This window comes from Seriola lalandi, unplaced genomic scaffold, assembly GCF_002814215.2.
Source record: "Seriola lalandi dorsalis isolate HSWRI2012SDOR001 ecotype SW California unplaced genomic scaffold, Sedor1 jcf7180002054416, whole genome shotgun sequence".
NCBI lineage: Eukaryota > Metazoa > Chordata > Actinopteri > Carangiformes > Carangidae > Seriola > Seriola lalandi.
Genome location: NW_019524969.1, coordinates 214,585 through 242,256, shown reverse-complemented (window position 1 = coordinate 242,256; position 27,672 = coordinate 214,585). Strand labels below are relative to the sequence as shown.

The following is a 27,672-nucleotide window of genomic DNA, read 5'->3' as shown; positions in this document are numbered from 1 at the left end:
ATGTCAAACAAATTAACAGCAACACATTGAAAAACCGCAAATGTCTGATTTGTTCATTTGCACTGAAACACAACAACCAGAAATATGTGCTGCTTAAATCAGAATTAGTTTCATTGAAGGGCGGAAATGATGACAACAGAGACGATGTAAAAACATCTACAATTATTTTATTGCCAAACTAAAACTGTCCCTGCTATTTACACTTTACAAGCTACTGTAAATATGCATAACAAATATAAAAGGTTTACATTTATATACATTATTTATATAAAGCCACATCTTATTCACCAAAATTCATATACCTTGTTATTTACTTATAGTTGTGTCATTTCATAGATTTACATCTTGAATAACAGCTATAATAAAATATCAGATAGATTTGTTTAGGTACATGAAAAATGCATATTGAATATAGCATGTTTGGTATTTAAACTGTGGAACCTGTTTAAAAGTTAAAGCCGTTTCAAAGCAGTATAGGTAGGCTGTTATTTTGGCATGGTGAATAAAAACTCTGTTCACTAAACATGACAAAAGTAACCCTTCATTTACACCACAACAGCCACTGCAAATAACCGTGGAAAAGCAAGGGACGGAGGTCGATACGTGCATTAAATATTTCTCCTGCTGTTCTTCATTATTTGTCCCTAAAAAAACCTCGATTAAGAATCAGAACTGCTAAACAAACATGAAATACAGGAATATATAAATAAAATGAGAGAAGTGATGATTTACACGGGACTCCTCTGAAGCCTGAGAGTTGTAATACAATATAAAACCTTCTTTGGCTACAAGTATTTGTTGTAACGTTTCTCTGAGTTGTTAAAAACTTAGTATTGTTTTAAAACGTAATTCATCTTAAGTTAACTTGTGATATATATTTCTACATAAAGAAATGTTCCTGTACTCTATAAAAAAGTGATATATATATACTGTATATATGTATATGTATGTGTATATATATATATATATATATATATATATATATATATATATATATATATATATAGTCAGTGCTATTATGGGACCCAAAATCAGTCTGAAGAACTACAAATATTTGAAGCATTCATCCACATCCCTAAATTTACCTCGAATTGAGTGTGTCCACAGACTGAACATCACAGCAGCAACATTTGAAAAATTAATCGTTGTCACAACTTTTAAGAAGGGCTTCATAATACTAATATAACACTATAATAACTATAGCACAGACTGGGACTTCAATACACGTCACTATAAGATGCCAATTGTACAGTATTACAATAACATCTATCTATGACAGTGTTAGCTGTTCACTATAACAACTACAGGATGGACAGGTCATAAGTACATGCAAAACATTAACCTCAAGTCTAAATATTCACAAGTGTGAAAGTAGATCGAAATACTCCAAAGCAGTACGGCAAAGACGTTACGGCAGAACCACAAAAGATTAATACATCTTCCAATTAAGACAATTAACTTGATAAACTCTGCCAGACCCACCAGTGGGATTATCTTTTACAAATTCATGTTGCTTGGCCAGGAATTGATCAAACCCTCAATGTTCGATTTAAAGGGTGGGGACACCCCATTTACAAATTATAAAAATAAAAAAAATGGAACCATATTTCTCTATCTCACCTTTCTGAATATGTGGTATCTAGGCAAGAATGTTTTGGTTTTCTTTTCATAAGTTTTGAGATATGTATATTGCTCAAGTGTCCACATACTTTTATCCATATAAAGCATCTCAAAACCTGGGTAAGTACAACCAAAACTCTCTCCATGGTCAAGTATTGTATTATTATCTATTATTTATCCTTTTTAAGTATTTCATATTGGCATTTTTCAGTTTTTGTACTGTCCACTTTGCTGCTGTAACACTGTGGGACTAATAAAAGACTATCTTATCTCCAATGCCATATTTTCTTCACTTACTAAACACAAGTGAGGAAAACTGCAACAAAGTCATGGATTCCATATCATATGGAGAAGGTAGTTTCTGAATTCATAAGAATTTAATGAGAAATTTAAAGGGGGGAAATAATCATAGAGGTTTATGAGCTAGACTCAAAGGTGAAGTGTCAGGGTATACTTGAACTCTGCTTGGTTTATATTCAAGGTCACAGTTTGGCATATATGTGCTAAAAGTTTTACAAAGGGAGGTATCAGATCCTTAAATCAAGCTCTTTCTATTTCATCAAACATTCAAAGTATTGTCTGTCTGTAACACCTTCCATTAACTATATACTGTAAGCTATCATTAATTTCATCATATACAGTAGTTAAATAGAATCCATTTGAAATTAAAAACATAGTTATAGTAGCTAAATAAATATACACTCCTGTTTATATTGTTTGTTTCTGTGCTGTTCCAAATGCAGAAAGGCACCAGGGTTTGTGAAGAAATTGCTGATTTATGCATATGGAACAAAAGCTTAGACTGCATGATACAACACTACATAACAACTCTGGCAATTGACAGATAATGAAAATGAAATGTCATCTGCGCTTTAAGGCTTTAAAGCACTTTTTGTTTTATATTACACGATGATGTACAGTTCAGAGTGCTGCTGGTTCAGGATGAGTCCTGTTTTGTGCGTCTCATGGAAAATAATTCATATTTGTGTAAAAATAAGTTCTGAGTGATTAAGTTATAGCTCTTATGTTTATCTTGATGCCTCCCTCTCTCCAGTCTAAAAGACAATCATACCAACTTTTTTTCTTTACAGTACCAGCTGCAGCTGTTTGCGTGTAAATAAAGAGGAAGCAACGGGAAAGGACCGTTGCACCATCGTGAATGTGGATGCACAAACAGATGGTAAACAGATGATAAAAAAAGACCCTGTTCAGTCCTGATTATTCATATAAATTACATCATCATTGCACTACGTTAGGATGAATTATTGAACTTTTTTATGAAAGATTTCAGATATGTGTTAAGTTACAGTCAAAACGCTAATTCAACTTGGATTAGTCGAAGTGTGATTCCAACCCACATTCAATACTGTATATTACTGTTACTGTGTGCTGGACAACCCTGTAGTGTGTACCCACTGAGGTGGTAGTGCTCCCTTTACACTAACCAGTTCTTTTTCCCCGTTTCCTAAGCCCACACACACTGAAGCAACCTCTAGTGGCCTCCTGCAGCACGGCTGCTCCCCGTTGTCCAGTCGATGAATATGAAGCTCAGACTCATTACCATGAAGGAGACGCCCAGGGCAGCAAAAATGACAGACTAGAAACGAGGGGAAAACACACCAGTGGTACAGAAGCTTCATTATCAAGAACTCTGTATGTAAAATAGACCACAAAAAGGCCCGCATCACCATACTAGTATAATCACTGGTTCAGGACTACATGACAAAGCTTCTAATGGCTCACCACAATCTTATGAACGGAGTTCATGGGTTCATCATCTTTGGGGACGATGCGGATGTAGAAAACAGCAGGGAAGATGAAAATGAGGCAGGGAGCCGACGTGGCACCTGAGTAAAGCATAAAGAGGAAGGACTGGTCAAAAACAAAGCATACAGCAATATACAGAGAGTTTTATTGAATGCAGTGATAAACATTTGAAACATATATAAGATTTTTTTTAAAAGGTTCAGATTTCCTTTCAACATATTTCCAGCTGGATTTTATATCCTCATGCATCATGTAGCCTACTGTGCATAAGATTTGATCTTAATGACAGAAAGTAATATTTATATGACTATATCCAAAGACTGAAATTATATTTTAGTTTGTCCTGGTTTTGATGATGAGAATAACAGATTAAATAAATCGTACTAAGTAATTAATCCAAACATTATTAAACCTGAAAAGAGGGGTCATCATGGAATAAAGCATTCTTTAAAGAGGCTGTTTGTAAGTTGTCTCTGGTACGTAAAAAGCTGTTAGCTATTTAACTTGTTAGCTATGTAGCAATAGCAAAACTTACAAATGGCTCCTTTAAAGTCTAAAGCACTGATGAACTAAACAAAATGAAAAAAAATGAATGAAATGAAAATATTATTATGAATAAGAGAGCATTCAATACAGTTTACAAATACAAATACCCGGCCTTTTTGTAACAAACACAGCTCAGTAAATCTTGTGATACGATTATGATAGAAAGTGAGGAGAAAACACAAAGAGCTGCCTTATGCACTGTCCTGTGAATAAAAACAATTAAACAAAAAAAGTTACAGGAGGCTTGCTTTGCAAATTATATTTTCACTCAGATTTTTGTATTTTTGTCACCAGTTTTTGAACTCAGAATAAACGCAGCTAAATTGCCAGATTGTGAGCTCTAAACAAACAACCAGCTCCATTGCGTCATCTGACAGTGTGAGTTATATTTGTATGTTTCTGTATACTGATATGCATTCAAGTACATCCCGAATGTACCCCCACATGTGTACTTAAATGCATCCACATGTTTTGTCAAAGCAGAAACCGTTGCTTTGAAGATGTCCTTGGCGGTCTTTTAACTTAAATCTTTTCAACTTTCACCTCTAACCTATGAAACGTTGCCTCCAATCTGAGGACAGAACATGACAATAATATTGACACAAGCCAACAGTTTGTCCGTGAACAAACATGTCATGTTTTTTAGTTTTGCTTTTAATGGCCTGAAACATAATGACACTGCCATGTCAAACAGGAGGTTTCAGTACGTAAACAGAGACAGAATAAGTAACCAACGATCACACTGTATGTAGCATATAACCTATGGTCAAATAAGTCCAGACATGTGGATGAGACTTCTAGGAAACATTAAATGCTCTTTTTAAGAATCTCAGGGATTTTTCTGTTGTCATTTGGTAATATAGGATACGATATAAGATATAACAGGAAGAGCTAAAGACATAAAAGGCCCATGCCTCAGAAGTGCCTCGTACAGTTTTAGACATTACAGCCTATCTGTGGGACTAGTCCATCTTTATACTATTTCAAGTGTGTGGCACTAGAAATTTTAAAGGGGCTAAATTTTCTCTGATGCTGAACATGGTTTCTTGCCAGGAGTGGGTGATTGACGCTTGACAAGAGCTTTGGCCATCTTTGTCTTTATAATACAAGAGGTTATAAATCACCTTCTGAGTATCACTATGTCTAACTAAATTTGATGCTGAACTCGCAACATTTCTTCTAAACTGGTAAGTAAACAGCTGTTAATGTGTTAGCTATGTAGCAATAGCAAAACTTACAAATAGTTCCTCTAAGTTTTAAACTAACCAATGATGCCGAAGATGCCCAGAATGTTTGGAGCAAATATCACCAGCAGGTTGATGAAGGTGAGCAGAATGAGAGCAATGGCAATGTGACGCAACCAGTTGAAAGCCTTAGTGGGGAATAACATCTGCAGGATGGCTCTACGCACCTGTGGACAGAAACAAACAGTTAATTTAATAAGGAAATAATATCACAATATAAGATTCATTGAGCACTGCAGGTGCAACAAATCAAAAACAAACTCACGGGGAACAACACAATAGGGACGGTCAGTGTGACAGCGGTGAGGACGGCCACTCGCACACACAGGATCAAAGTGTCATAAGGATCGATCCGGTTGTAAGTGTGCAGCAGTTCAGGCTCCACTTTGTCTGCAGGAATATAAAGAGAACATATTTCATTAATACATGTGAATGTCACTCAGTAATACTGTACCTTTTGGCAGTGGAAAACATCATTATAACAAACAACCACCACAAGAGGGAGCTTTCATTCTATGTGTAGAAATGTAAAAGGTAGATAAGTAAAGGCTCAGTAAGTGATTTTACTTCAACCATGAATACTGTGTGTCAAAAGACAAGACTGGGCAATACTAAAAAACATATATATCAATTAAACCATTGATTAAGAAATTCATAAAACGACGACTTTCTCTTGCCAAAAAGGTGTTACAGTAAAATTTAAGACTTTACTGCTTAAATAAAGAAGAACACCGGTTCATCACAAAATCAGGCCCTGTAGATTTTCCTTATAATATTTCTTTTAGATATTTCCAAAGTTAATATCATCATTTCACTATTTTCTGAACCATACCTACAGCCTCTAAGCCAAACAGTATTCCTTTTGCCTCTCAATAAATCTTTTCACAATAAGAAACATCGATCTGATTTGGGCATAAATGTATTTATAAATGTCTTATACTGCAAACACAAACTCCAAACGAAGTGGCACAGACAGCTGTTCTCACCGTAAAAGGTTAGGTAGCCAAAGAGGGCTGCTAGAAAGTACATGGTGTACATGACTAAAATGGAGATGTTTGACACCTTCTGCATCTTCTTCTGTGTTGGACTGAAATCAGAGACAGTTGAAAATTATGTGAACGCAAAATTCTGCACTGACATGCTATCAAATATTGAAGGTTAGAAAGGGATGACTCACTTGCGGAGTTCGGTGTAGATGGGCAGGACCTCAGGGTGGCATACAAAGGCGAAAGCCAAGATGGGGATGGTGTATGCTGTCTGTGAAGAGACACACAAACACATGATTTTCAACCGAGCATCTCAAAATAAGTATGGGAACACCTGCAGAACTCAATCTTCGGAAACGATCCAGATATGAAAACTGCATCTTCACTTCAGACGCCTACCTGTGAGTTGATGGTGAACATGCGTGGGTAGCAGTGAGAGTCTTCGTCGTCCGCGTGAACCAGACCATTGTTGTACTCGTGGCCGTGGCTTGAGACGTTCATGCTGAGGTGGGCAGCAGTGCTGTTGGCTGAGAACTCCTCGAACGGGCAGGGAATCTGAAACTTCTTATAGACAACCTGCAGAGAGATGCAAAAAGAGGGAAGAAAAGCGAGGATATAATCAAAGAAAGGATCAGATTAGTGTGACTCAGCCTCTAAGTACTTAGCTTTTACTCTCAACCTTTGATGTCCGTAAGCAGCTCTTAAATTCGCCTTATCAAACATAGCCACATACCACTTAAAATAGAGACAAGTGTGGGAAAGAGATGAGGGTGGGAAAGCAAGTAACATATGTGCCAAAATGACATGCCAGAACAAATGAGGCTCCTTGTGAAGAGTCACAGTGGTGATGTGCCGCTATGTGAGCTGGAAAAACTTACTGCGCTGAGAAAGAACACCATGCAGCTGAGAGAAAACCCGCTGCTATAACCAAGGTAACCTGAAAAGAAAGTGAACAAGACAGTTAATGTGACAGCTTCTTAAACTGAACTAATCTGTTTGGTCTTCATGTGTTGTTTGGGACTATATAAGCTTTATCAGTTACACAAGAAGTCGAGAAAGTTTATAGTCAGATTTCCTACTGCTCTATAAATGAGGCTTATACAAAAACATCCCTAAAATTCGCAGTTTGAATGACCTCACAGCGCTATGATATCAGAAGGGGCATGTTTATTTCATGTTGTAGTGAGTAGCTCAGACTGGACTAGAGAGTGTGATCATCCCAGGAAAAGAGATATCTAATTGGGCACCTGCTGCTTCCGCTGCCAGTGGTGGAATAAAAACACACTAATTACTTGACTTTGAGGTAAATGTTCCATCAAGATGTCATTATGTAAGTTGGCTCAAGGTCAAACGAAAGCATATCTTAATAAAAGATAGAAAACGTTTCTTGAAAAGAAACCAGCAAATGCACGAGTCAGATAAGCGTACTGCAGTAAAATGTAAAATGCTTTGAAATGCGGAGGACAAGAACCAAAATAGAATGAGCTGAATAAAGTTTAAGGGTCTAAACGTTGGTCAAAGCTACATCACACAACAAAGCTTGAGTAAAAACAGAAAATCTTCCAGTGCAAAGACATCATTGATTAATAGTCTTTTAAAGTTTGGGGGGAGCACAGGAACTTGTTCTCCAGGCTCCAAGAGAAAAAAACAAAAGTTAAAGTTAGAAGTTAATATAGAGCATGTGAAATTTTCGATTTAACAACACATTGTGACATTTTAATTTAATACTCATATTTTTACTTAATATCTAATAATTTAACTTAGCAAATCAATTTTTAAAGGCATTTTAGGCTTTTATACAGAGATGAAAGAAATTCAAGAGAAGACAGGAAATGAGAGCGAGAGATGAAACGAAGGTTCCCAGCAAGACTTGAACTGGGGACACTGCAGGTCGTGTTCAGCCAGTAAGTCAAAACATTTGGACTTAGCAGGCACTCAGACCGAAATCGGCCCCGTATAGAAAACACAGCAGAGGGATGTTTTTTATTACAGGGCTACTGTCAGGTTGAACGCGACCTAAAACCTCATAATTTTGATTTAGTAAGTCATCATCATCATTTTAACTTAGTATTACAATTTTGACTCACTGACCATGAGTGTTTTTAATTTTTGTCATTGCCAAAAGAGCTTCCACTCTCCTGTGGCTGTGCCCCGCTTGAGACCATGAAAAGAGTCTAAACAGGTTATACGCCTCATTCAGATTCAGATGTCTCAAAAATAAATATTGGGGAGAGGACAACAGGCAGAAATGCCAGAGAACATGTACAACTGTAGTGTTACTCACCAAGTTGCTTCATTAAAGACAGGGGCAGGATGATACCGGCAGAGACCATGATGACCAGGTAGTTTCCATTCATGTACCACAGACTGTTTGGAGAAAAGTCTAGTTTACTTTGGTGAGCTCAATATTTCAAACACTGGCACAGAGACACAGCACACAGAGACACATACATACAAAAATAGACTAGGGACTGAGACTGTGAGGGATTGCTTTACTCATTTAGTGAAACTGTTGGTGCTGCTTTTTCTAAAATCACACAGTCTGAGAGCACTTGTTTGAATGTCACCAGGTTGTGAGAAATCTCTCGGGCCAAATGGTTGATGTGTTGGATTTTGGTAGGACAACAGCAGCCCGCTGGGAACATCACTGGCCTCAAGATTGTGGAAAAAACGTGTCTGCTTATGTTGCTCTCGACAGAAGCACTGGAATAGACTGTTACATAATGGATGATGTATGTGACAGTTCACAGTTGCAGAGAAGGAGGACATAGTGGAGCCTACACAACACAAAGGACAGATGAAAAAAGTCAGTGAATATTACCAGTGTCGGCTTCACAGCCTTTGCCATCTCTGTCCTTCATGTCCTGTTTCTCAACTCGTATTATGACACAGAGCCATCCAAAAACAGTTCTCAATCCAAAAGGCATTGCTTAAGGGTCTTTGGATCAAGGCTAAAAAACATATGAGGTTGGAATGACACATCCAATCTTAGCCCTGCTTCCCCACTTCAATCCAGTGTGGGACCTTGCTGCTGTATCACTGTGTGCTATATGTGGGCACCACACATATCCTCCCATTAAACAAACGTCCTGTGAATGCCCCCTATAAAACACAGCTCACTCGTATAACCTAAATAGCCGACACAACATGCTCACGCGGACATGTCATTGCGTTCTGTGTTGATCTGTTACAGTGACCTACTCTTGCAACACAGGAAGAACATAGGATATCTCACCAGCTACAACATTATTGTTTACAGTAAACAGAAGGTAAATGGTTCGACAGCTTGTTTATTGTCACATAAATAGAAGATTTGTTTCAGTCCATCACCAGTTTACTTAATGGAGTAGAAAAGACAAACTTTCCTTTGCATGACTCGCTCAGGAAAACATATTGACCGTAAATCTTAAACATCAGTAGCTTTACACCTGAGAAGACCACCAGCAACACGCAGCTTATAGAAATGATTGTCAAACCATTAAAGACCACTGTCTCCTAAATCCTGTTTACAGAAAGCTTTTTGTGCCCCATTTTAAGCTGCTAAGCCTGTTATTCTAAACTCATCCGAACGGGACACCACCGGTGGGATCAGCTGTCAGCCATGGCTGGACAGGCTGTAACAAACAGTGATCTACGAGACCGGCGGTGTCTCTTCCTTGAAAGCATGGGAAGTCGCACGAGTCACAGGTCACGCCCTCTTTGGACTTCTTGTCAGTAGGTCATGTCTGATGATCGTGTTTCACTTGTGGCCGCTCAAACCTTTCGACAGTTGAGACCAATCCAAGTCCAGTTTCAGTTTACTGAGGACGAGCACAGGTCGCGCTGCTAGTCTTCATAAGCAAACTGCAAGTCTTGCATTTGAACATTTTCCTGCTGAGGTCAAGTGTTTGCAGTGCAGAGGCCTTGTAATTAAATATTTAAGCTGTGTGGTTAACAAATGCCTGTCTGACACTGTATTTTTTTTTTTTTTTTTTAATAAAATTTTACTGGCCAATGATACTGGCTTGTGATATTACGTTGTAACCAAAATATTAGCACTGGTGTATGTGTCAGCTAATTATTAACAAGAAAGCCCACAACTTTAGAGCACTGACAAGTGTATTTCCAACTTTATTTATTTTAACTTTTATTCTTAAACTGTAAAAAGTCCCTATCTGCACATATCTTTGGCTGATAGATCGTTCTTAAATTCTTTTAATTCTCAAATAGATGAAATATCAATCACGCTCTGGTCTTTAGGGAGTCGAGTCTCACTACAGTCTCAAAGCCTCATTTTTGTGACTTCAGTCTGACCCAAGTCCAAGTCTGAGGGTCTGCAGCCCTGAGATCCTCTCCCTGTGTGACCAAGCTGAGACTCTGCACTGCAACCTGTACATTGTACCCGATAATCCTCATTCAAACTCCATAAGAAATGTGTCCATATAATTCATGTGTACGTCTTCATCTATTGCTAGAAACTATTTCTTTATCTTCCCCTAGGCAATCTTAGTGAAAAGTGAAAGGTACTTGTCCGTCCGTCTGCTACACATCATGGCCGTCTATATTTAGATAGCAACAAGTCATAAATAAAGCCACAGCCACAGCCCCACCACCCGCCGCCCCTCATTCCACTGTGCCCTCCTGACGCCACAGATTCGAACAGCAAGAGGTGCGTCTAGTGGAAATGAACAGTGTGTGTCTCGGTTGTTGAGAGCTGGCCCTGAGCTGACCTGTCCTTATGCACGACCTCGGAATTTGGCACCCATGTTACACCACCTGCTGCTGTCATTAGTGCTTGTGTGTGTCTGTGTGTGTGTGAGACAGAGAGAGAGTGAGAGAGAGAGAGACATAATATGATTTTGATTGTATCTAAGCTTCTGACCCTGGCATTAATACACACGAAGACAGATATAAGTATATGAGTTTATCTGATCAGTGATAAAGGGTAATGACATGCCCTTCAGGAGGCGCAGGCCCACATGTGAGAGGTATCTTAAGGGTACGGTCAAAATATTGGAAAGACAAGAGCAGCAACACGATGGAGAGACAGGTCAGGCCACAACCGTAGTTGGATATCTTGTATAGATGCTGTTTTGTGTATTGCATTTAATGTCAGGTCTCTAAGAGGGCTGTCTGTTTAGCCCCAATATGTAAAACACAAGGTTGCTGACATTTCTGAAAAGTTTATGTTCCAGGCCTGAGATGTTTTTAAAGGGATGTGGCTGCAGTCGCTGCAATCCCTTCTGAGCACAAGGTTTGTTTTTAGATTTCAACAGGCAGCTGGAATCCACTTCAGTCGTCCATGGCCTTATGCAGAGTGTCTGTGGCATGACTCTGACGTGAACAGTGCTTGTCTCCACAAGCTGAAAGCACTGAGGGTTTATGTTGTGTGTATACATAACTGACAGATACTCAACCGTAGCCCCCCACCCCCGTCTGTTGCTCAGCCAATTACAAACTGCCATTCTCATCACACTCACACCCCCCCCCCACTGACTGAATCAATGAATGGTGCAAACTGACATATTCACTGGCCACAAAGTCTGCCGGGCCCCTTGACCCTGCGCACGGTGTCTGAGCTCTGGGCCAACAGCAGCGCAGGGATGTTGGTGATGGGAAGCGCATCAATGATAATACTCACTCAGAGTTGGGATCTGCCTTCAGGAAAGCCTGGATGACCAGCGGTAACTCAGATTTAACAATGTAGAGGTAGCTGGACATCGCTGTAATAAAACAAGACAAAGGAAATGTGAAAATGAGCGGCCGAGTGACTCGTACGCTGGACAATCAAACATCGTCAAAGCCATGTCACAAGAACACTTATCATACTGTTTGTGTAAGTGACGGAGCAGAAGCTAGTACTGAGGACACTGAGGTCATGCCATGTTATGTTTTTTCTGGGAATTTGGGGTATTTCAGTAACCAGGGGAAGGTTACTTTTTACAATTTAACAAAATTAAAAAAAGATATCATCCAGAGATTACACTTGGGCTACTTTTATTTCCCCCATCAGAGTTTGATTGCTTTGAAACGACGTGAAAACACATGCAATAAGCTGAAACTATTAGTTAGGTAATTGAGCACAGAAAATGAATTTCCAACTATTTGGATAATAAATCAATTTTTTCTGTAATTTTTCAAGCAAAAATGCCAAGCATGATCAAGTTGTAGCTTCTCCACTGTGAGGATTTGCTGCTTTTCTCTGTTTTATGTGATAATAAATCAGCTGGCTTTGACTTTTGCATTGTTGGTTGAGCAAAACAAGCAATTCATCCTCTTGGGCTTTAGGGAACTGTGAAATACCAAGTATCTCAACAGTAATTCATTCTTAACTGTTGGACTTACTTTCAGGCTGAAAAAGCAAAATGAAAAGTGTTGCATTCAGTCTCTGAGCTCTATGAATTTAACCTTTTTTGCTTAATGAAAGTCTAATGTGTCTGACCAACTTTGGGCAGACACATCCGACCACAGATGCTGTTCAGTGAGTGGGAACAACTCTTATTATAGGCGAAACCTCCGTGAACACAGCTGTTTACCAACAGGTCTACTGGTCTTTGCTCTTAATACAAACCCATATTCCATACTTAAATAGATGTGCAGCCCAGAACAAAAGCCAAAGTATTGCTAGTGCTTTCAGTGAATATGGATGTGTGATGGTTGGGTAATGGGGGATATAAACTCTAATCCATTTAATGGTGTGTAATTCCTGTTTTCTGCTACAGGGAGTTTACAAACAGGCAAATGCATTAACCGCAAAGTCACTGTGGCTCCTCACCTCCAATATTCTGCAGGGTAATTGCTATACCAGCAGCCATTTTTCCAGGAGTGCCAAAGGCTCTGTACCCCAGCTGTTCATAAGCTCGAATTCCTGTAAGTAGATAATACTTTATAAACAATCATTTTCACGTCTGCTGAGACATCTCTTTGAGCAACACAATAAAAGACAAGAAATAAAACACAAAAAAATGACCAAGAATTATGTTGGTCTATACACTATAAACTTTACACCAGATTATAGAATAATCGAACTCAATTTAATTTCCCTTCTTATTAACAGTCTAAATTAGATTAGAGAAACTAAGTGGACTGGAAACCTAAACAATAATTTAATTACAACTGCCTAACTTACTGCTGTAGTGAGTGTGCTTAAACCAGTGAACTATAAAAACTGTTGATCTTTGCCCCTTTTTTTAATTAATGTTTTTTTTTTTTTTGTCATTTTGGTAGTATAACTTTATAACATGTACAGTGGTTGTACTGTTTCACTGCAAAAGGCCTGGACATGGCACAAGGCTTACCCACAATGCCAGAGGATTTGAGCAGCAGATGAATGGAGTAAGATGACAGGGCTGCCACTGCAGTCAGAAGAAACCTGTGCCACAATACAAAAGGGAGGGTCATATGCCATTGTTGCATGTCAACTTTATATTTATCCAGTTTTTGCATTCCTTGGATTACAAGCCTGGCATTCCTTCATTTGCAATAGGTTCTCTACATCCGTGTCCTGCCTTAGCATGGGATTTTGGAGCCGATGCTGCTCACTGCTTCAAAATGCTTATTGTATTACTGTAACACATTATCAACAGCTGACACAAACAATAGGAGGCATTCTTGAAACAGTAAGTCTTTTTAAATAAAAGAATTGAAATGTACTCCATTGATGAAGGTCAACAGTCTTACACAAGGATGAAAATGCTATTTCCCATAACCCCTTTGTCTGCTGAGTTGTAGTGGTCCTCCTACAGAGGTACAGAGCCACGGGCAAGGGCTCTCAGGTCAACATTCCTGAAGAGTCAGAGGCTGATCTCAAATCCATCACCTTTCTCAGACCTTTTCCCAGCATTTCTGTACACTTTTGTATTTCTTGTAGCCACAACTGAAGTGGGAATCTTTAGGGGTGGAGATCAAGCCCTGAGATTCCACTGAACTGTAACTAGTGCTGTCACAAAGGCCGCGTAAACTGTCTGAGCTCCCTCAACTCACAAACTAGTGTTTATTTGTGTCTGTTGGTAATAACCACATTTGATGCCTTGTCTAAATAAAGAAGTATCCCTCTCTGGATCCTGACACCCTGGTGAAATATTCAGCAAGGCGCTTGGCTTTTCATAACTGCTCTATTTCTGTGTCGCAACGGAAATATGCTGATGAGGTCTGAGAATCTCTATTTGTATCGCGGTTAGTGGATCATGATGTCTCTGAGGCAGCAAAGAACAAACGTCAAAGCAAGCCTATATACAAATATAAATGTCTGAACATGTAAAAAACATAAATACTGCACATATTTTTAATAGATGTGCTCTAAAAAATGTGTTCAAATAACTATGCAGTTCACTAGGAAGCTTGCATCAATGCTTTCTTGCGTAAAGGTTATTATATAGCGATATAAAGCCCACAAGATTGTTTCTCTTGAAATACACACTCTTTTGTTTTTTCTTTCTAGAAATTAAGCGTTTTAAATTCCTCCAGCCTGTTCCTTTTACAAGAGTCACATGCTTTTAATTCCATAGAAATCAGGGATTAAACTGATTTTTTAAAAAAGAAGAAAAAAAAAGCAGATTGCATTTTATGCAAGGGTTTATGAAAGGCGCTGTTTTGTGCTGTAGACCAACACAAAGAAAGGTTTACAGTGAGATACAGTACGATGAAAATAGGTTTGTTTTAATACTGATTTGTCCTATTGTGTATGTCAAATAGATAAAAAGAGATACTATATCTTAAAGTTGCTGAAACAGTTAGGTATGAAAAAAACATTTATATTAAACAAAACTTTCCAATAAGCTTTTAGCAGTCTTGAACCTTTGCTACAGTTTAACGTATGCGATCCAATCTGAGCACCACGATGAGACAATGCATCATCAACAGGGGAAACTCCACTCAATGTGCACAACCATCAATATAGTCCATCAATAAGACTGAAGTGGCTTAACTACAGCCCAAATGTGAATATGTCTTTGCATGTTTTAGTCAGAACATTTAGTGCATTTTGTACATGCTTGGCTTTTTGAAGAATTATTAAAAAAGGGAATTTAGTGTTAGTGGCATTATTGCACTATATTTACATCCAATTGTGCAGGAGGGATTTTATCCCTCAGTCTGATCCTACAGCTTTTTCCATACCTCACATGTCTATGTTTTATGTGTCTTATAACAGAAGGGAGGGATGCCCCACTGTGGGTTGGCCGTACATGTAAGTGGTTACGTTTTTGGTAAACTTTGATATGTAAGTGCTGTTTATTGTATGTCATGTTTGATGTAAGTTGTCATGATTTTGAAGACTGTTAACCTTCAGGTTGCTTTGAAAACTCATTTAAATGTAACTGAAATGTCTCTTGCTATTCCAGCTATGCAGCAATGATTCAGTCACAGGGGTTGCTACCTATAGGCTATACAGTTATAACCTCACTGACCTAATTCCTTAGAGAAATTTCATAAGAGGAGCTATTCTTCGAAAGCTCTAGCATCGATCTGACTTCCTTTTTCCACGGTTGAAGCTAATGCTGAGGCCATTCTCGATTTCAGTCCTGCCACTTGCTCTGTGAAGCTACACAGACTACATGACCAAGACTACCAGGGTCATGGTCTGACAGAAGCCGTCTGCACGGAGCAGAAGGAACTAAATGAGCAATCCAGATGCCTCACACAGGGTCTGGAGGTTCAGTTATTCTGGGCTGTGGCCTTTCTGGGGTCTCTATATGTAGCAACAAGGGAGGGGGCGAGAGCCTGAGCAAAACAACATGAATAGAGGTGAGCATATCGTGGGACATGACATGTTACCAGATGTCATGACAGTTACTGAATCACTCCTGTAAGGAACTAGCACTACCCTTGCACTTGATGGCACCACAAGTGTGGCCCACTCCTGGAGAGTACATTGGAGATACTCAGGACTTTTTTTACTACTTTTTTTGAGTGTATTCAACCATTTACCTGACTCCACCCTTCACTAAATTAGCACCACTATAGCCAAAGGTCCATGTAAAGACGATTTGTCAAAAAAAAAAAAAAAAACTGACAAGTCAGCACTGCAACCATTAACATAAGTGACTTTGTCTCTGTTTGATAAGTGCGTAGATTCTAGCTGTTGTTCTGGAAATGAAACATCACAAACTCACAAGAAGAGGAGTATGCCAGTGTTGGCCATGGCATAGGCCAATCCCAGGATTCCACTGCCCATAATAGCATTACCCAGGTTGAAGACAGACATGCCCAAAGAGGTCTTCCCTTCAAACTGTTGGAAAAAATGAACAAGACCATACAAAATACAAAATCTCTCAACAATAATGCTCTTTCTGTTGTTTCATATCTGTAAACTTGGGCTTTTACACTCACATCTGTGAAGCGTATAGGTTTCTTTCCATCTGCACTGGGCAAAAATTCCTCATTCTCCAGTCCTCCATCAGGATCATCAAATCTAGGGGGAAAATTGATGCCTGTTAATTGATTGTCTATCTATATCAAAAAACTGTACACATATCTGCTGCAGACAGCAGTCAAAATCACGCTCTTAAGTTTTTGTTGTTGTTTTTGCGTTATGAAATGCATGAAAAAAAATATGCAGAGGAAAAAAGCCCCCATACAAATCTTCACAAACATACCTGACTGTTTGAGTGCCATTTCTGTATAAGGATCCACCCGTTGAGGCAAGCCCAAAAACAAGGTAAACATGCATTTAAAAAAGCAAAGATTATGCAGGAAGTAAGTCATTCTGTATGATGCTCACCACATCCGACTCCTGGTCAAATTAATAGGAAACTCTTATCACAGGGACAAAGGTAGATATAAGTAAATCAGTCAAAATCTCAGAAAATTAACTTAGAAGTCAGTTGTTTTACTTGAAATAATCCAGGATGTGGTTTCCACACAAGTATAACTAATAGAGAACGTCAAAAGGACTTTAACACATGCTGTGTTAAATGCCATTACCATATATAAGCAACAACCATTCATTTGTGTGAGACAATACTCACTGATCCTCCTCGAGCAGCGTCTTCATTGGCACACCCATGTCGTCTCCGAGGTCGTGACTTTTCCCGTTGGATAGGATGTTCATCTCTGACTGAGCAGGTTCCATGATCCAACTTCAGATTTATTTATTTTTTGGCTTGTATGTGTTCAACGAAGGTGATCCTTTAAAGTCACTTGGTGTCTCGAAAACCTAGGGACAGAGGCGGAAAAGTCATGAATCACAAACAAACAGATGTGTGGGTTTGTTTGTTTGATGTTTCTTTGTTTAAGATGCCTTTCAGTGAAAATGGGAAGCACACTTTGAATGTTTAATGTTCTAATGTTTAAAATGTTTAACCCTGAACACATATTTTCTAAGTCAGCTTCCTATTTTTTCTGCATTTTTTTGTGTTTTGTTCTCACTGGTTTGCTGCCGCTGGGTTGGAAAAAGCTGATGTAAAAGGATTTCCATGAACTAATCAGGATCTAGCAATAATCTGTGACGTTGTTTCCACACCACACTGTCAATCAAATCTGATCAAATAGCACTCACACAGTCCGAGTCAGAAACGCTTAACAAATACTACAAACAAATAACAAATAATTGAAACCATGTTATTTAATAACCAATATTATGATCAAATACAGCTGTTTCACATTAGTAGGGCAAGGATATAATAATTTTTGTTCTCTGTGACTTTGAGGCCAAAGAGAGTAACTTTAGGCTACATTGCTTTAGTGCCTTGCTTTACAACTGTACTGTTTTGCTGGCTATATTTACCTTTATATATCTCTTTTTCTAACTGTAATTATAAATGGAGTTCTTATTGTGTCATGCAGTGTTGCAGAGCATGTTAGCTCTTGTACTAATCTACTGATATGTCCGGTTTCTGAAATTCTGCGATCAATGACAGACGTCACGGATCCTATTCAATATTTGTCTGTCCAGCAACTGTGCACCAATGACTCACTTCTGCTGTTGACACAGTGACTTCCAACAACCAAGACCTGACCTCATTCAGTCACTCATTCAATTCATTCACTGAAACTTCTGCTGCAGATACACTGGCACATGAACAGCACGCAGCGACATATCTGTAGCTATAAGTGATCACAGGATGAGATAAAGTGCTGGAAACGATGACAAATTTTTTTTTTGTGCTTTTCCAGAACTTCAGCACTGAGCAAGGCAAACAAGTCCAAAGCACAAGGTCAAAGGTCAAGGTATATTTGAGTTTTTTTACATTTTTGTTTGCTCTTGTCTTTTGTGTAGTTAAGAGTCACAAGCCTGCAGATTATCACTGTTACTGGTAAGGTCCCACACAATGACACAGCGGTCATAATGACAAATATAAGCATAAGGTGATAAACAAAATACCAAATCACTCACAACAAGGGTTCCTTAAATTACTGAGAAAGCAGTTTGCAAAACAGTTATTACTGTAATACTACTAGTAATTGCCTTAACGAGTCTGTGGTTTTCAGCAGCTGTGGTTTGAAGACAGAGGTGGTATAGCTACATTTGTTAACTGAGAAACTATTGTTACTGATTAAAAACTAATAATAAGTTGTCATAGCCCGCCACAACCCCAATGAATCCTCTTCACTATTTCACCCAGAGAGACAATAGCGTGTTGTTCGCTGCTTCCGCTGTGTCCAGTGTACAGCAGCTCAATTGTGTTCACAGTGTCTTCTATGCCAGAAGATCACTGTTACTGCTATTCATACTGTACAGCTGAAGAGGGTCATTGACACCACGCCACTGCGGCTACAAAAGGAACATGAGAGGAGTAAAACGAAGTCACAATGCATGATACTCGACACAATAATCAGGTATAGTAGCCTATAAAGGAACGAATGATTGACCCCGGTAAAAAAAAAAAAGAAAAAAGCTCTAAATCTGTATCTTATTAAAAACCTATGAACAGCTAACGTCAGTGAAACCTTACATTGCTTCATCTACCCTGAGATAGATGAAGCAAGTCCTTTAACGTCACTATGTAAAAGATGTGACGTTAAAGGACTTGCTGATGTCAGTGTTTCCTGTTGCATAACTTTGATGATCATCATTTGAATGATCATTTCCACAGAGGTCGGAGCGGGACTTCACCTTATAAATTACAAATAGGGAGGAGTAACACAATTTTTAAGAGGATGCATACTGTGCCACTGGAGCCCAGGTCAGTTCAATCAGTGTTTTTGGTCATTAGCAGCAATAAAAAAAAAAGAGGATCAGGACTTATTCTCACCAACAGCAACTCCCTGGGGCCACTGCATTTACAGTAAATACAGCAGGAGGCTCATTAATAACAATGTTGACATTTTTCCACCCATATGATCACTGTTTTGTTGTAATGTACATCTGTAACCTGGCAACATACCCGTGTGAGTAAGTGTTTTATACTTCATTTATGTCAATGGTGGCGTATGTTTGCAAACACACTGTGCCTCACATGACATTTGAAAACTACGTTCATTAGTGACGTTTGTGAAGAGGTGTAGGTGAAATTCGATGAGCATGAGTCTGTTTTTCAATGCTTGGTATAAATTAATCTTAAGTTGTCCGAAGGTATCGTTTACACTTTCAATAAGATAAAATCCAAATTTTTCTACATGTATATTTATCACAGGAAATAACAGAAAAAAAACCCAAATCTTATCTTGGCTCTAAAAAACAGAACATGAAAGCACTTGCCTCTAAGCAGTTTAGAATAGTTTATAATATTTCAAATAAAAATATTGATTGCAACAAGCAGCTCTGATGATTTTGCGTAAGAATAAATGCAACCACTGGTCACACCAAGGTCTGAGGTCTTTAATTTTCAAATAAATTCAAAGAAGCTTCTTGGGGGGGAAAAAAATACGTACCTTTGTTCTCATTATATGGAAAACAGTGACAGTGTGAATTATTTCCAATTAATTGCTAGAGCAGTATTTCTCAAACTTTTTCACATCAAAGGTCCCTAAACTGACACAAACTTCACTGAATCCCATCTGATAAGAGTTTTGCTTTTAGATGTTTTATCACAAAGTGTTTGGAAACCATGACCAAAATAGTCATATATTCTGTTATGGATGGAATTCTGTTGAAAATGAATTAATCCTCTTTTTGAGGGCCCCCCCTCAAGGGCCGCTGGTGGTCCCCAGACCCACTTTGAGAACCACTGTGCTAGAGAATCTTTTAATCAGACCACAGCAATAATACAATTCAATATAAAGCATTTGGAGAGAGTAAAGTATATCCCTAAATATCCCTAATTTCCTCAATATAATTACCAAATAATAATGTTCTTTCATGGAATCTTCCATTGGAAACTATTAGAGAAATTACAGACTCATAAGATACATCAAAATAAATTACCAGGTGTTTGGCTTTCAGGAAGTCTCTGTAAAGACCCATGTGGTCACGTCCATCTGTTGCCGTTCTGTGTTAAATCCAAGCCGACTATACCACATGGGCCTTACCAAAATTGAACTAAAAAACATGTTGTGTTTGGGTTCGTGATCTAGCGTGGCTCTCCACTTCCACCCATTCTGGCGGACGCATGCAGTCAATCAGCAGCATTGATACTGAACTGACTGAGATGAGGCACCATGAAGCGGCATCTGACATGGACAGGACAAGTCTGAGATCAGGTAGCTGTATGCAAAATCAGTTCTGTAAACAGACACGGTTGCTGCTACTATTTCTGCTGTGTAATTTTATCTGGCGATGGGTGAATGACAGGCCAGACAGTTCAACCATATGTGCATCTATAAACATGCCCATCAAGATGAGCCAGGGCAGCTTGTTAGAGACTTGACATATGTGATTTATGAAGTGATTGTTGTACCGCTGCTATTTCCTCATTCTATATTATTGAAACACATATTTACTACTAACCTTTAAGGTCCTGTCACTTTAGTTGTACAATCTAATTGTTTTTTAATTAATAAATCCAAATGAAAAAAAAAAAAGATTAGCTTGATGAAGACTGGGAATTGGTGTGCTGCTCAAAGTGTGACTTATGATACCAGTTGTTTTAGTAGAGATGGATTATGTATGTAAAATATCCATGACTCTTTAACAACAAATTTGTGCAAACTCTGGTGCAAAGGAAGGGGCATTGATTTATTGTTTTTGGCAAGAGATGCAAAAATGAAAATAAAACTTGATATTGCTCCTTCTCATCCAGGTCTCTGTGTCCAAGCCATGAAAACGTTCTATTTCTAAGCATCTCCACACATCCCAAACAGATGGAGATCATTTGTTTACTACCTGTTTTGGTAAGGAACGCACTGTTTCTAAGTCATGAAATAAATTCTAAAATAATTTACTGCTTATTTACTGTTAATGAATACTGATCTCTGTCTATCCGAGAAAATGCCCTGTTAGCATATGGTATTCTACTCAGCACCAGAGGGGGTCACCTTACACTTTTACACTCTATTGGAGCCCAAAGTGAGTTCTGTTACATAACAAATCGGCCATGAAGAGGCATGAAAATGAAAAGTCCCATTCTGAGGACTTATGTGACATTTGAAATGTTTGAACAGGTGGGCGGGTGAATTACAATTAGTTATTTGAGTTTGTTATTTTTTCCATTAAATTGAGAGAGCAACTATTTAAAAATCATTTTACTCTCAAAAGAACTGTAGCTGCTGCATTCTCGACAATTATTTCCCATCTCTTCTTGTGTCAGCTGGGCGTAAAAACAGGCAGAGGCACGGGAGGGCGGTGGGCGAGCACATGTAGATGAGGAGATGCCCATGTGGTGGTGTATCAGGAACAGGCACGAGGTTCAGCCAAGAGCGCCTGGCAGCACCAGCTCATCCTTCGGCCACGTGCTCTGCTGGGGACAGAGGAACACATGCTCGTGCCCTGCGATATCGGCCACCACCTGAATCAAGTATTCCTCTCCATGGCAACGCAGGCTTTTATTATGGTGAATTTCTCATGGATTACATCCCTTGTAAATGCTCTAAATAACTAAATGTTGAAATGAACAAAATGTTGGAGCATTTTTTTGAGTAATGCCATAAAATGATCCTTACATGCAACTGATTACAAAATGTTATTGTGAGAGAAAAGTAATTCACTCAGTGCATAAACTAGTTAATTACTAGCCCTCCCATTCCATGCTACTGAGTTAGATTCGTTTTGGTGTTTTCAAGTACAGTAAAAAGTAACATCTGACAACAATTAATTGAACCATTGAGCCATGTTTTACCCTCTGCCCCCCTGTATATCAATATTCTTAAAAAGTTATAACACTCAGCAAATAGTTTCAGCCTTTTTGACTAGATAATCAACACACATTCTCTACGGTATATATATCAAATAAACTATACCAGTAGTAGGTTAAACAACAACAAAAAAAGTTTCTAAATGTCTGAACCTGAACTCATTGTTAAAAAATATATATATATATGTATATATAAGGTAAATTAGATAAATTCCTATACCCTTTGGTCAGCACGATTATTTCACCTTCATCCACTAATGCAAATGTTCAAATATACACAACAAAAGATATGAGCTGTGACATTCATGCTAAAATGGACAGTAGCTCCCTGCATCACCTGCCTGTTTCCAAGCAGTGTGATGCATGACAGAACACACAAACTAATGATTTAACTAAATCACGAGTCAGCCCCTGAGCCAGAGGCAAAACCAGCATTTTCACCGAAGGAATTAGTTTCACGACACAATTCAGTTTAATCTACAGCACATGCTTCATCAGTCTGTTTAAATGCTGTTAATGAATTCTGAATATTAAAGCTGTAGGTTGTAAATGTTGGCAAATTGGGGCACATGATAAATGTAAGTGAACCCTGTGTCCACTATGTACACGTGTAAAAAAACGTCTGCTGCAATCTACAAGACAAACAAAGACGTAAATGTAGATGTAAAAATAGCATTTAGGAATAAGACTAAATAAAAGCAACTGCAAAAGTCAATCATCTATACATTGTTCAGGAAAAGGTTTGTAGCCTATTGAATTTACTTTAGCACAGATCTTTGTGTGGCAGTCAGGTGAAGAAGTTTCCCCTGACTGTTGAACACAAACATTCATCAGAAACCAAAGTCCTCCATTATACTGTACAGTAAATAACATATAAAAATATAAAAATCTGCATGTTTGGTGACTCATTTGCAAGAGCATTAGCTATAACTCTATATTGATGTGCAGCATACAACAGCTTTGACTTCTCTGTGTGGTTGAGCCAGATTTAAAAGGAATTAAAAAAAAAAAAAAATCAGCATTTAAGCGACATTCAGAGACACACATGGTCAGTGATCATCACAAACAGGCGATATCCAATTTAATAAAAGTGTTTGAGAATGTTTAATAAACCATCATCTCATCATCATCCCATTAAGTTCCTCACAGAATTTATACGCAGGCTGTCTCCTTCTGACTCCTTCTCTCACACAGACTGACTGAATGAATTGTTGAAGGGATGGTAAAAGGAAGCAGCACTTCTACAGCGCACAAAGGGAGCCAAGATATAATTTAACATGCTGTTTTACAAGTGGCCAAAGCTAAATCTGTGTTTACACAAGGATTTAACTAAGACTATTAAGCTCAGCTCTTTAAAAGATGATTTGCAGAGCAACAGCAAACTGCCCCACAATCCTCCCCTGCTGCACCATGGTGGCAGGTGAGGCGTTTGCTGGACCGCTGAAATCTGCCAGCTACAGAGGCAAGTGCACCACTTCTGTTTTCCTTTGATCCACGGGGGTATGGACCAAACATGAAGTTCCCGAACATATAGAAAAGTAATGACTCAGGATCAAATTGAGTCTGTCGAACTGAGCGTGAGCATGTCTTCAGCCCATAACGTTTCTGGTTAGAATACAGAAGGGAGACACCAACACAGGAATACCTGTACAATGTGGAGGAAACACTCTGCTATAAACTCTGCCTTTGTTTGCATTGGCACTATTGATAACATTATGTCCAGATTCCTGTTGTCTGCAGACTCTACTCTCCAATGAAGACTAAGTGTAAAACTGATGGGAACAATGGTCATGATGATGAAGTTGAAAAAAAAAACAGTCCTTCTCTGCCCTTATTGTTTTGTTTGGCTGGAGAAGCTGTGCTCGTTGAAACTGCTTTATTAAACCTGCAATAACTGATGAGAGTGAACCGTAACAGTGAACTGAACAATGAGGAGAAACTTTGACATAAAGCGCCGTAAAACCGAGGGGAGCTACAGATTCAGGTGATAATTCTCTGTAAGTTAAACAGGAACGTCCATCTCACGTTGTCACATTGTTTTCACATTTTTATTCCATATTGTTATTACACAACAATATGGAATAACAAGGTGAGTAACTATCTGCCTGTTGAAGCTTTACATATCTTGTATTGTTCCAGGTTAAAACTTGAGACTTGAATGTCTTTATTTTCAAATCCAAAGTCAAGACAAGTCTTTAGGAGAGCCCGACCAATAGATCAGCTTATATAACTTGCTGACGTCCAATATATGCTAAAGTTTCCTCGCTTGCCAAGTATATGGTGATTTATTTCTTGCAACTGTTCAAATACAATGACATGTGGCTCTCTCTGGAATTTTAAAGGCTGCATATATTAGCTTGAGATCCTATGTTTTGGCACTGGTTGCTCCAGAGGGAACAAACTCGTGGGAGTGTTAGTGCCATTAAAGAAATCTTTAAGATGAAAGGGGCCGGCATGGAGAACATTTTATCTTCAAACTCCTCTCAGAGGATTAGATCAGTTCACTCACAGCCACAACTTTATACCTAAACAAATGAATTAATTTGAATACACAATATCAACAAAAGACAATGACTTTCCAGTGACTTCAATATAAATAGACGACAGCACATGATAAGGTCAGGTTCAACTCCACAGATTATGAGCCCCATGACAACGATAATAATAACCTCTGGAGTGGCCGATACTTAACACTTGGGGTTGACTCAAACACAGATATTCACAGGTCTCTTCGGAGTGACGGAAGAGCACAACTGGCTGCTTCCCACATGGATAAAACATCGCCCACCCCCCAACCCTAACCCCACACACACACACACACACACACACACACACACACACACACACACACACACACACACGGCGCACCTGTCCAGCTCCTGCTCCAGCTCCTAGCACATGCTGAGGTCAGTGACCATGGTCAGGCTTATCTGCTCATTTTCCTCTGTGATGAACCCAGCATGTAAACCCATGTAGGGTGTTTAGATAGGGGCCAAAGTCAAAAACGTGGCCCCTCAGTTCTCTGGACAGTCTGTCTGTATCCCAGAATTGGTTAAAGGTTTTCAGCCTTAGTGCGTTTGGTATTTTAAAAATCTTTTCATACAATATTTGGTAGTTCCACAGTTTTCACCAATGCAGCCATAGTTTTCTACAGTTGATGACCTGGCACCATCTTCATTCAAGCGACTGGGAGTTAAAGTGCTTTTCTTCACCCCATCTGACCAGTTGAGGCACAGGAGCGCTCACATTAGCACAACCACTTCTTTCCAAGACAGTCAAAGATTGAAACTAGCAACCTGCTACATGCATGGAAACTTTTTCGACCTTTAGGGCCATGATGCTGGTTTGAAAAAACTTTGGTGTTACAAACCCTCTTCCTCAAAAATGTCTGAAACGTCACAAGTTAAACACAATAAAAAAGTTGAAGTTGAAGTACGATTATGATTATAAACTGCAGAATATTTTATCATAAAGCAACAGTCAAGCATAGATTTTTAAAGGGCTAGTTCCCTTTAAAGAGTAATCACATAAGAATGTAGTCTACATACACATGAAACATAAAAATAAAGAGGTTCTCCAACTAATGATTATTTTTCACTATTGATTAATCTGCAGGTTTCTTCTTGATTGGTCATTTTATCATTTGGTCCATACAAATGTCGATAAATTGATAATCTTTGTCATAATTTCCTCAAGACCCAAGTGAAGTAAATTGCTTGTTTTGTCTGATCAATAGTCCAAAAATATGTTCAGTTTTCTGTCATTTAAGACAAAATAAGCAACGAATCCTCTCAGTAAAGAAGCTGGAACCACCAAATGATGATACTTTTGCTGGCCGCTGGTCTACTGACAGAATAAGTGACATTTAACATGATACACCACAACAGCAGGGAAGAACACCAAACCCAAATTCACCGCTCAAAGAAAAAGTGAAAAACAACAAAACATTTAGATAAGTAAAGGGAGAGAATAAAAAATTGTCACTCAAATGTAGAAGGAAAAAACTTCTTGTTACCAAAAGCCACTGTTTTCAGACAGACAATAATAACACAATATCACATCTACCAGGCTCAGTGCGTAAAGGGTGATAATGTGCAGCTTTAAATTTCCCACACAGGGCGCTCTTCTTCCACATGCGTATATTTAGCCCACAATAACAAAGGCAGAGTGCTTTAAAAGTGCTGCTGATGGTTGTTAAAGCTGCTGCTGTTTACATTGTTCGCATCTCAACGCAGGGTGAATTTGTTATCGCAGAGTGGTCGCTGTTATTCAGAGGAAAACTCTTAGTCGGACATGGTTCTGAATGCAGGAGGAAAAAGGAACCAGTCTCTACTCAGTGTTATTTGGCTTGAACACATGAAGATGTAGGCTGAGAAAAACTACAGGAGAATGTCTCACAGTCACAATTTAAATGGCACAAGCTTCATATCGATTATTCAGTTTGATTAAGCGCCAACAACTGCTTTTGAAAAGAAAAAAAAACACACATGAACTGAAGCTTGGAAATATTTGGAAACACTTTCACCAAAAAAAAAAAAAAAAAATCTGGTTATGTTTCCACACGCTGGTCACATATAGACATGTTGCCATTCATCCAGATGTTGGTTTTACCTGTTGCAAGGCGACTTTCACTTTAACTTCCAGGCTCATCCAACGCGTATCGAGAGAGATCGAAAACGCAACATGAGTTAGACGCACAATAGATGACCAACAATCTGTCACTGACTCCTTGAGGCACATGGTCGTGACATCTGGACTTGGCGCTCACTGCAGGGGCAGCGAACAGGCTATTCTTTCTGTATTGATCACTCCCCAATAGGAAACAAAGCCATATGCCTCACTATAGTGTGCCATGGGATCATATAGCATATAAATATCCATAATATGTGTTTTCATTCTTTTTCCCCTGGGCTCCATGTGTGGTTGAAAAGAAATCATACTAGTTCCATTGTTTTAAATGATTATTTTACAAGCCTCAACCTTTCAATTAAATCAGTTCAATTGCCTACAAATATAACGTCAAACAAAGCTGCGTCATATCTGTAATCAAAGCATGTGTATTTATCCTGAATGGAGAAATAGACCAGATTTGTTCAGTCTTACCAAAGGCTCTCGTCACGAAGCTTTCAGGTTAATTCCTCTGGTGAGTGGGGACAATTTGGTGATCAGTGTCTCTCTCTCCTTTCCTGTTTTCTTTTTCTCAGTGGTCGATACAGTGTCTATCTGCATTTGTGGTTATTTACGCACATTACAGACCGTCGCTCTTCCCAAGTAAGCACCTACAAACACGCGCTTTGAGAAATGGTCGGCATTGTAAAAGACTCCTGAGCTCAACTGTGGGGGTCGCACTGGGTCCGCCTC

The 27,672-nt window shown here is 38.8% G+C and overlaps 1 protein-coding gene and 1 long non-coding RNA gene across 5 annotated transcripts; one reads left to right on the top strand and one right to left on the bottom strand.

The window, feature by feature from the left end:
• Positions 1-147: 147 nt before the first annotated feature.
• On the bottom strand, positions 148-27,672 carry slc38a3b (solute carrier family 38 member 3b). 4 transcript variants are annotated; one of them, XM_023410207.2, is made up of 17 exons: positions 27,415-27,671; positions 17,110-17,297; positions 16,738-16,758; positions 16,472-16,553; positions 16,255-16,370; positions 13,441-13,514; positions 12,918-13,010; positions 11,784-11,865; positions 8,448-8,530; positions 7,042-7,100; positions 6,563-6,739; positions 6,355-6,434; positions 6,164-6,264; positions 5,443-5,567; positions 5,200-5,344; positions 3,364-3,467; positions 148-3,217 (listed from the first exon to the last, which is right to left on the bottom strand). In XM_023410207.2, exons 2-17 carry the CDS (start codon positions 17,211-17,213, stop codon positions 3,113-3,115), a joined length of 1,551 nt encoding a protein of 516 aa, XP_023265975.1. In that variant the 5' UTR covers positions 17,214-17,297; positions 27,415-27,671; the 3' UTR covers positions 148-3,112. The 4 variants fall into 4 exon arrangements, with proteins under 4 accessions (XP_023265975.1, XP_023265976.1, XP_023265977.1 ...); XM_023410208.2 differs by lacking the exon at positions 27,415-27,671 and adding an exon at positions 26,923-27,401; XM_023410209.2 differs by lacking the exon at positions 27,415-27,671 and adding an exon at positions 20,448-20,551.
• Positions 19,179-22,077, top strand: LOC147818886 (uncharacterized). The gene is made up of 4 exons (XR_015437500.1): positions 19,179-19,266; positions 20,597-20,722; positions 21,262-21,352; positions 21,769-22,077. It is a non-coding gene; the product is annotated as an uncharacterized LOC147818886 (long non-coding RNA).

Coding starts and splice junctions, on each gene's coding strand:
- slc38a3b (XM_023410207.2), bottom strand. CDS start 17,213: ATGGAACCTGCTCAGTCAGAGATGAACATCCTATCCAACGGGAAAAGT. Junction 7,101..8,447: donor GTCTTTAATGAAGCAACTTG/GTGAGTAACACT, acceptor CTTTCTTTTCAG/GTTACCTTGGTTATAGCAGC. Junction 5,568..6,163: donor TGGCTACCTAACCTTTTACG/GTGAGAACAGCT, acceptor ATATTCCTGCAG/ACAAAGTGGAGCCTGAACTG.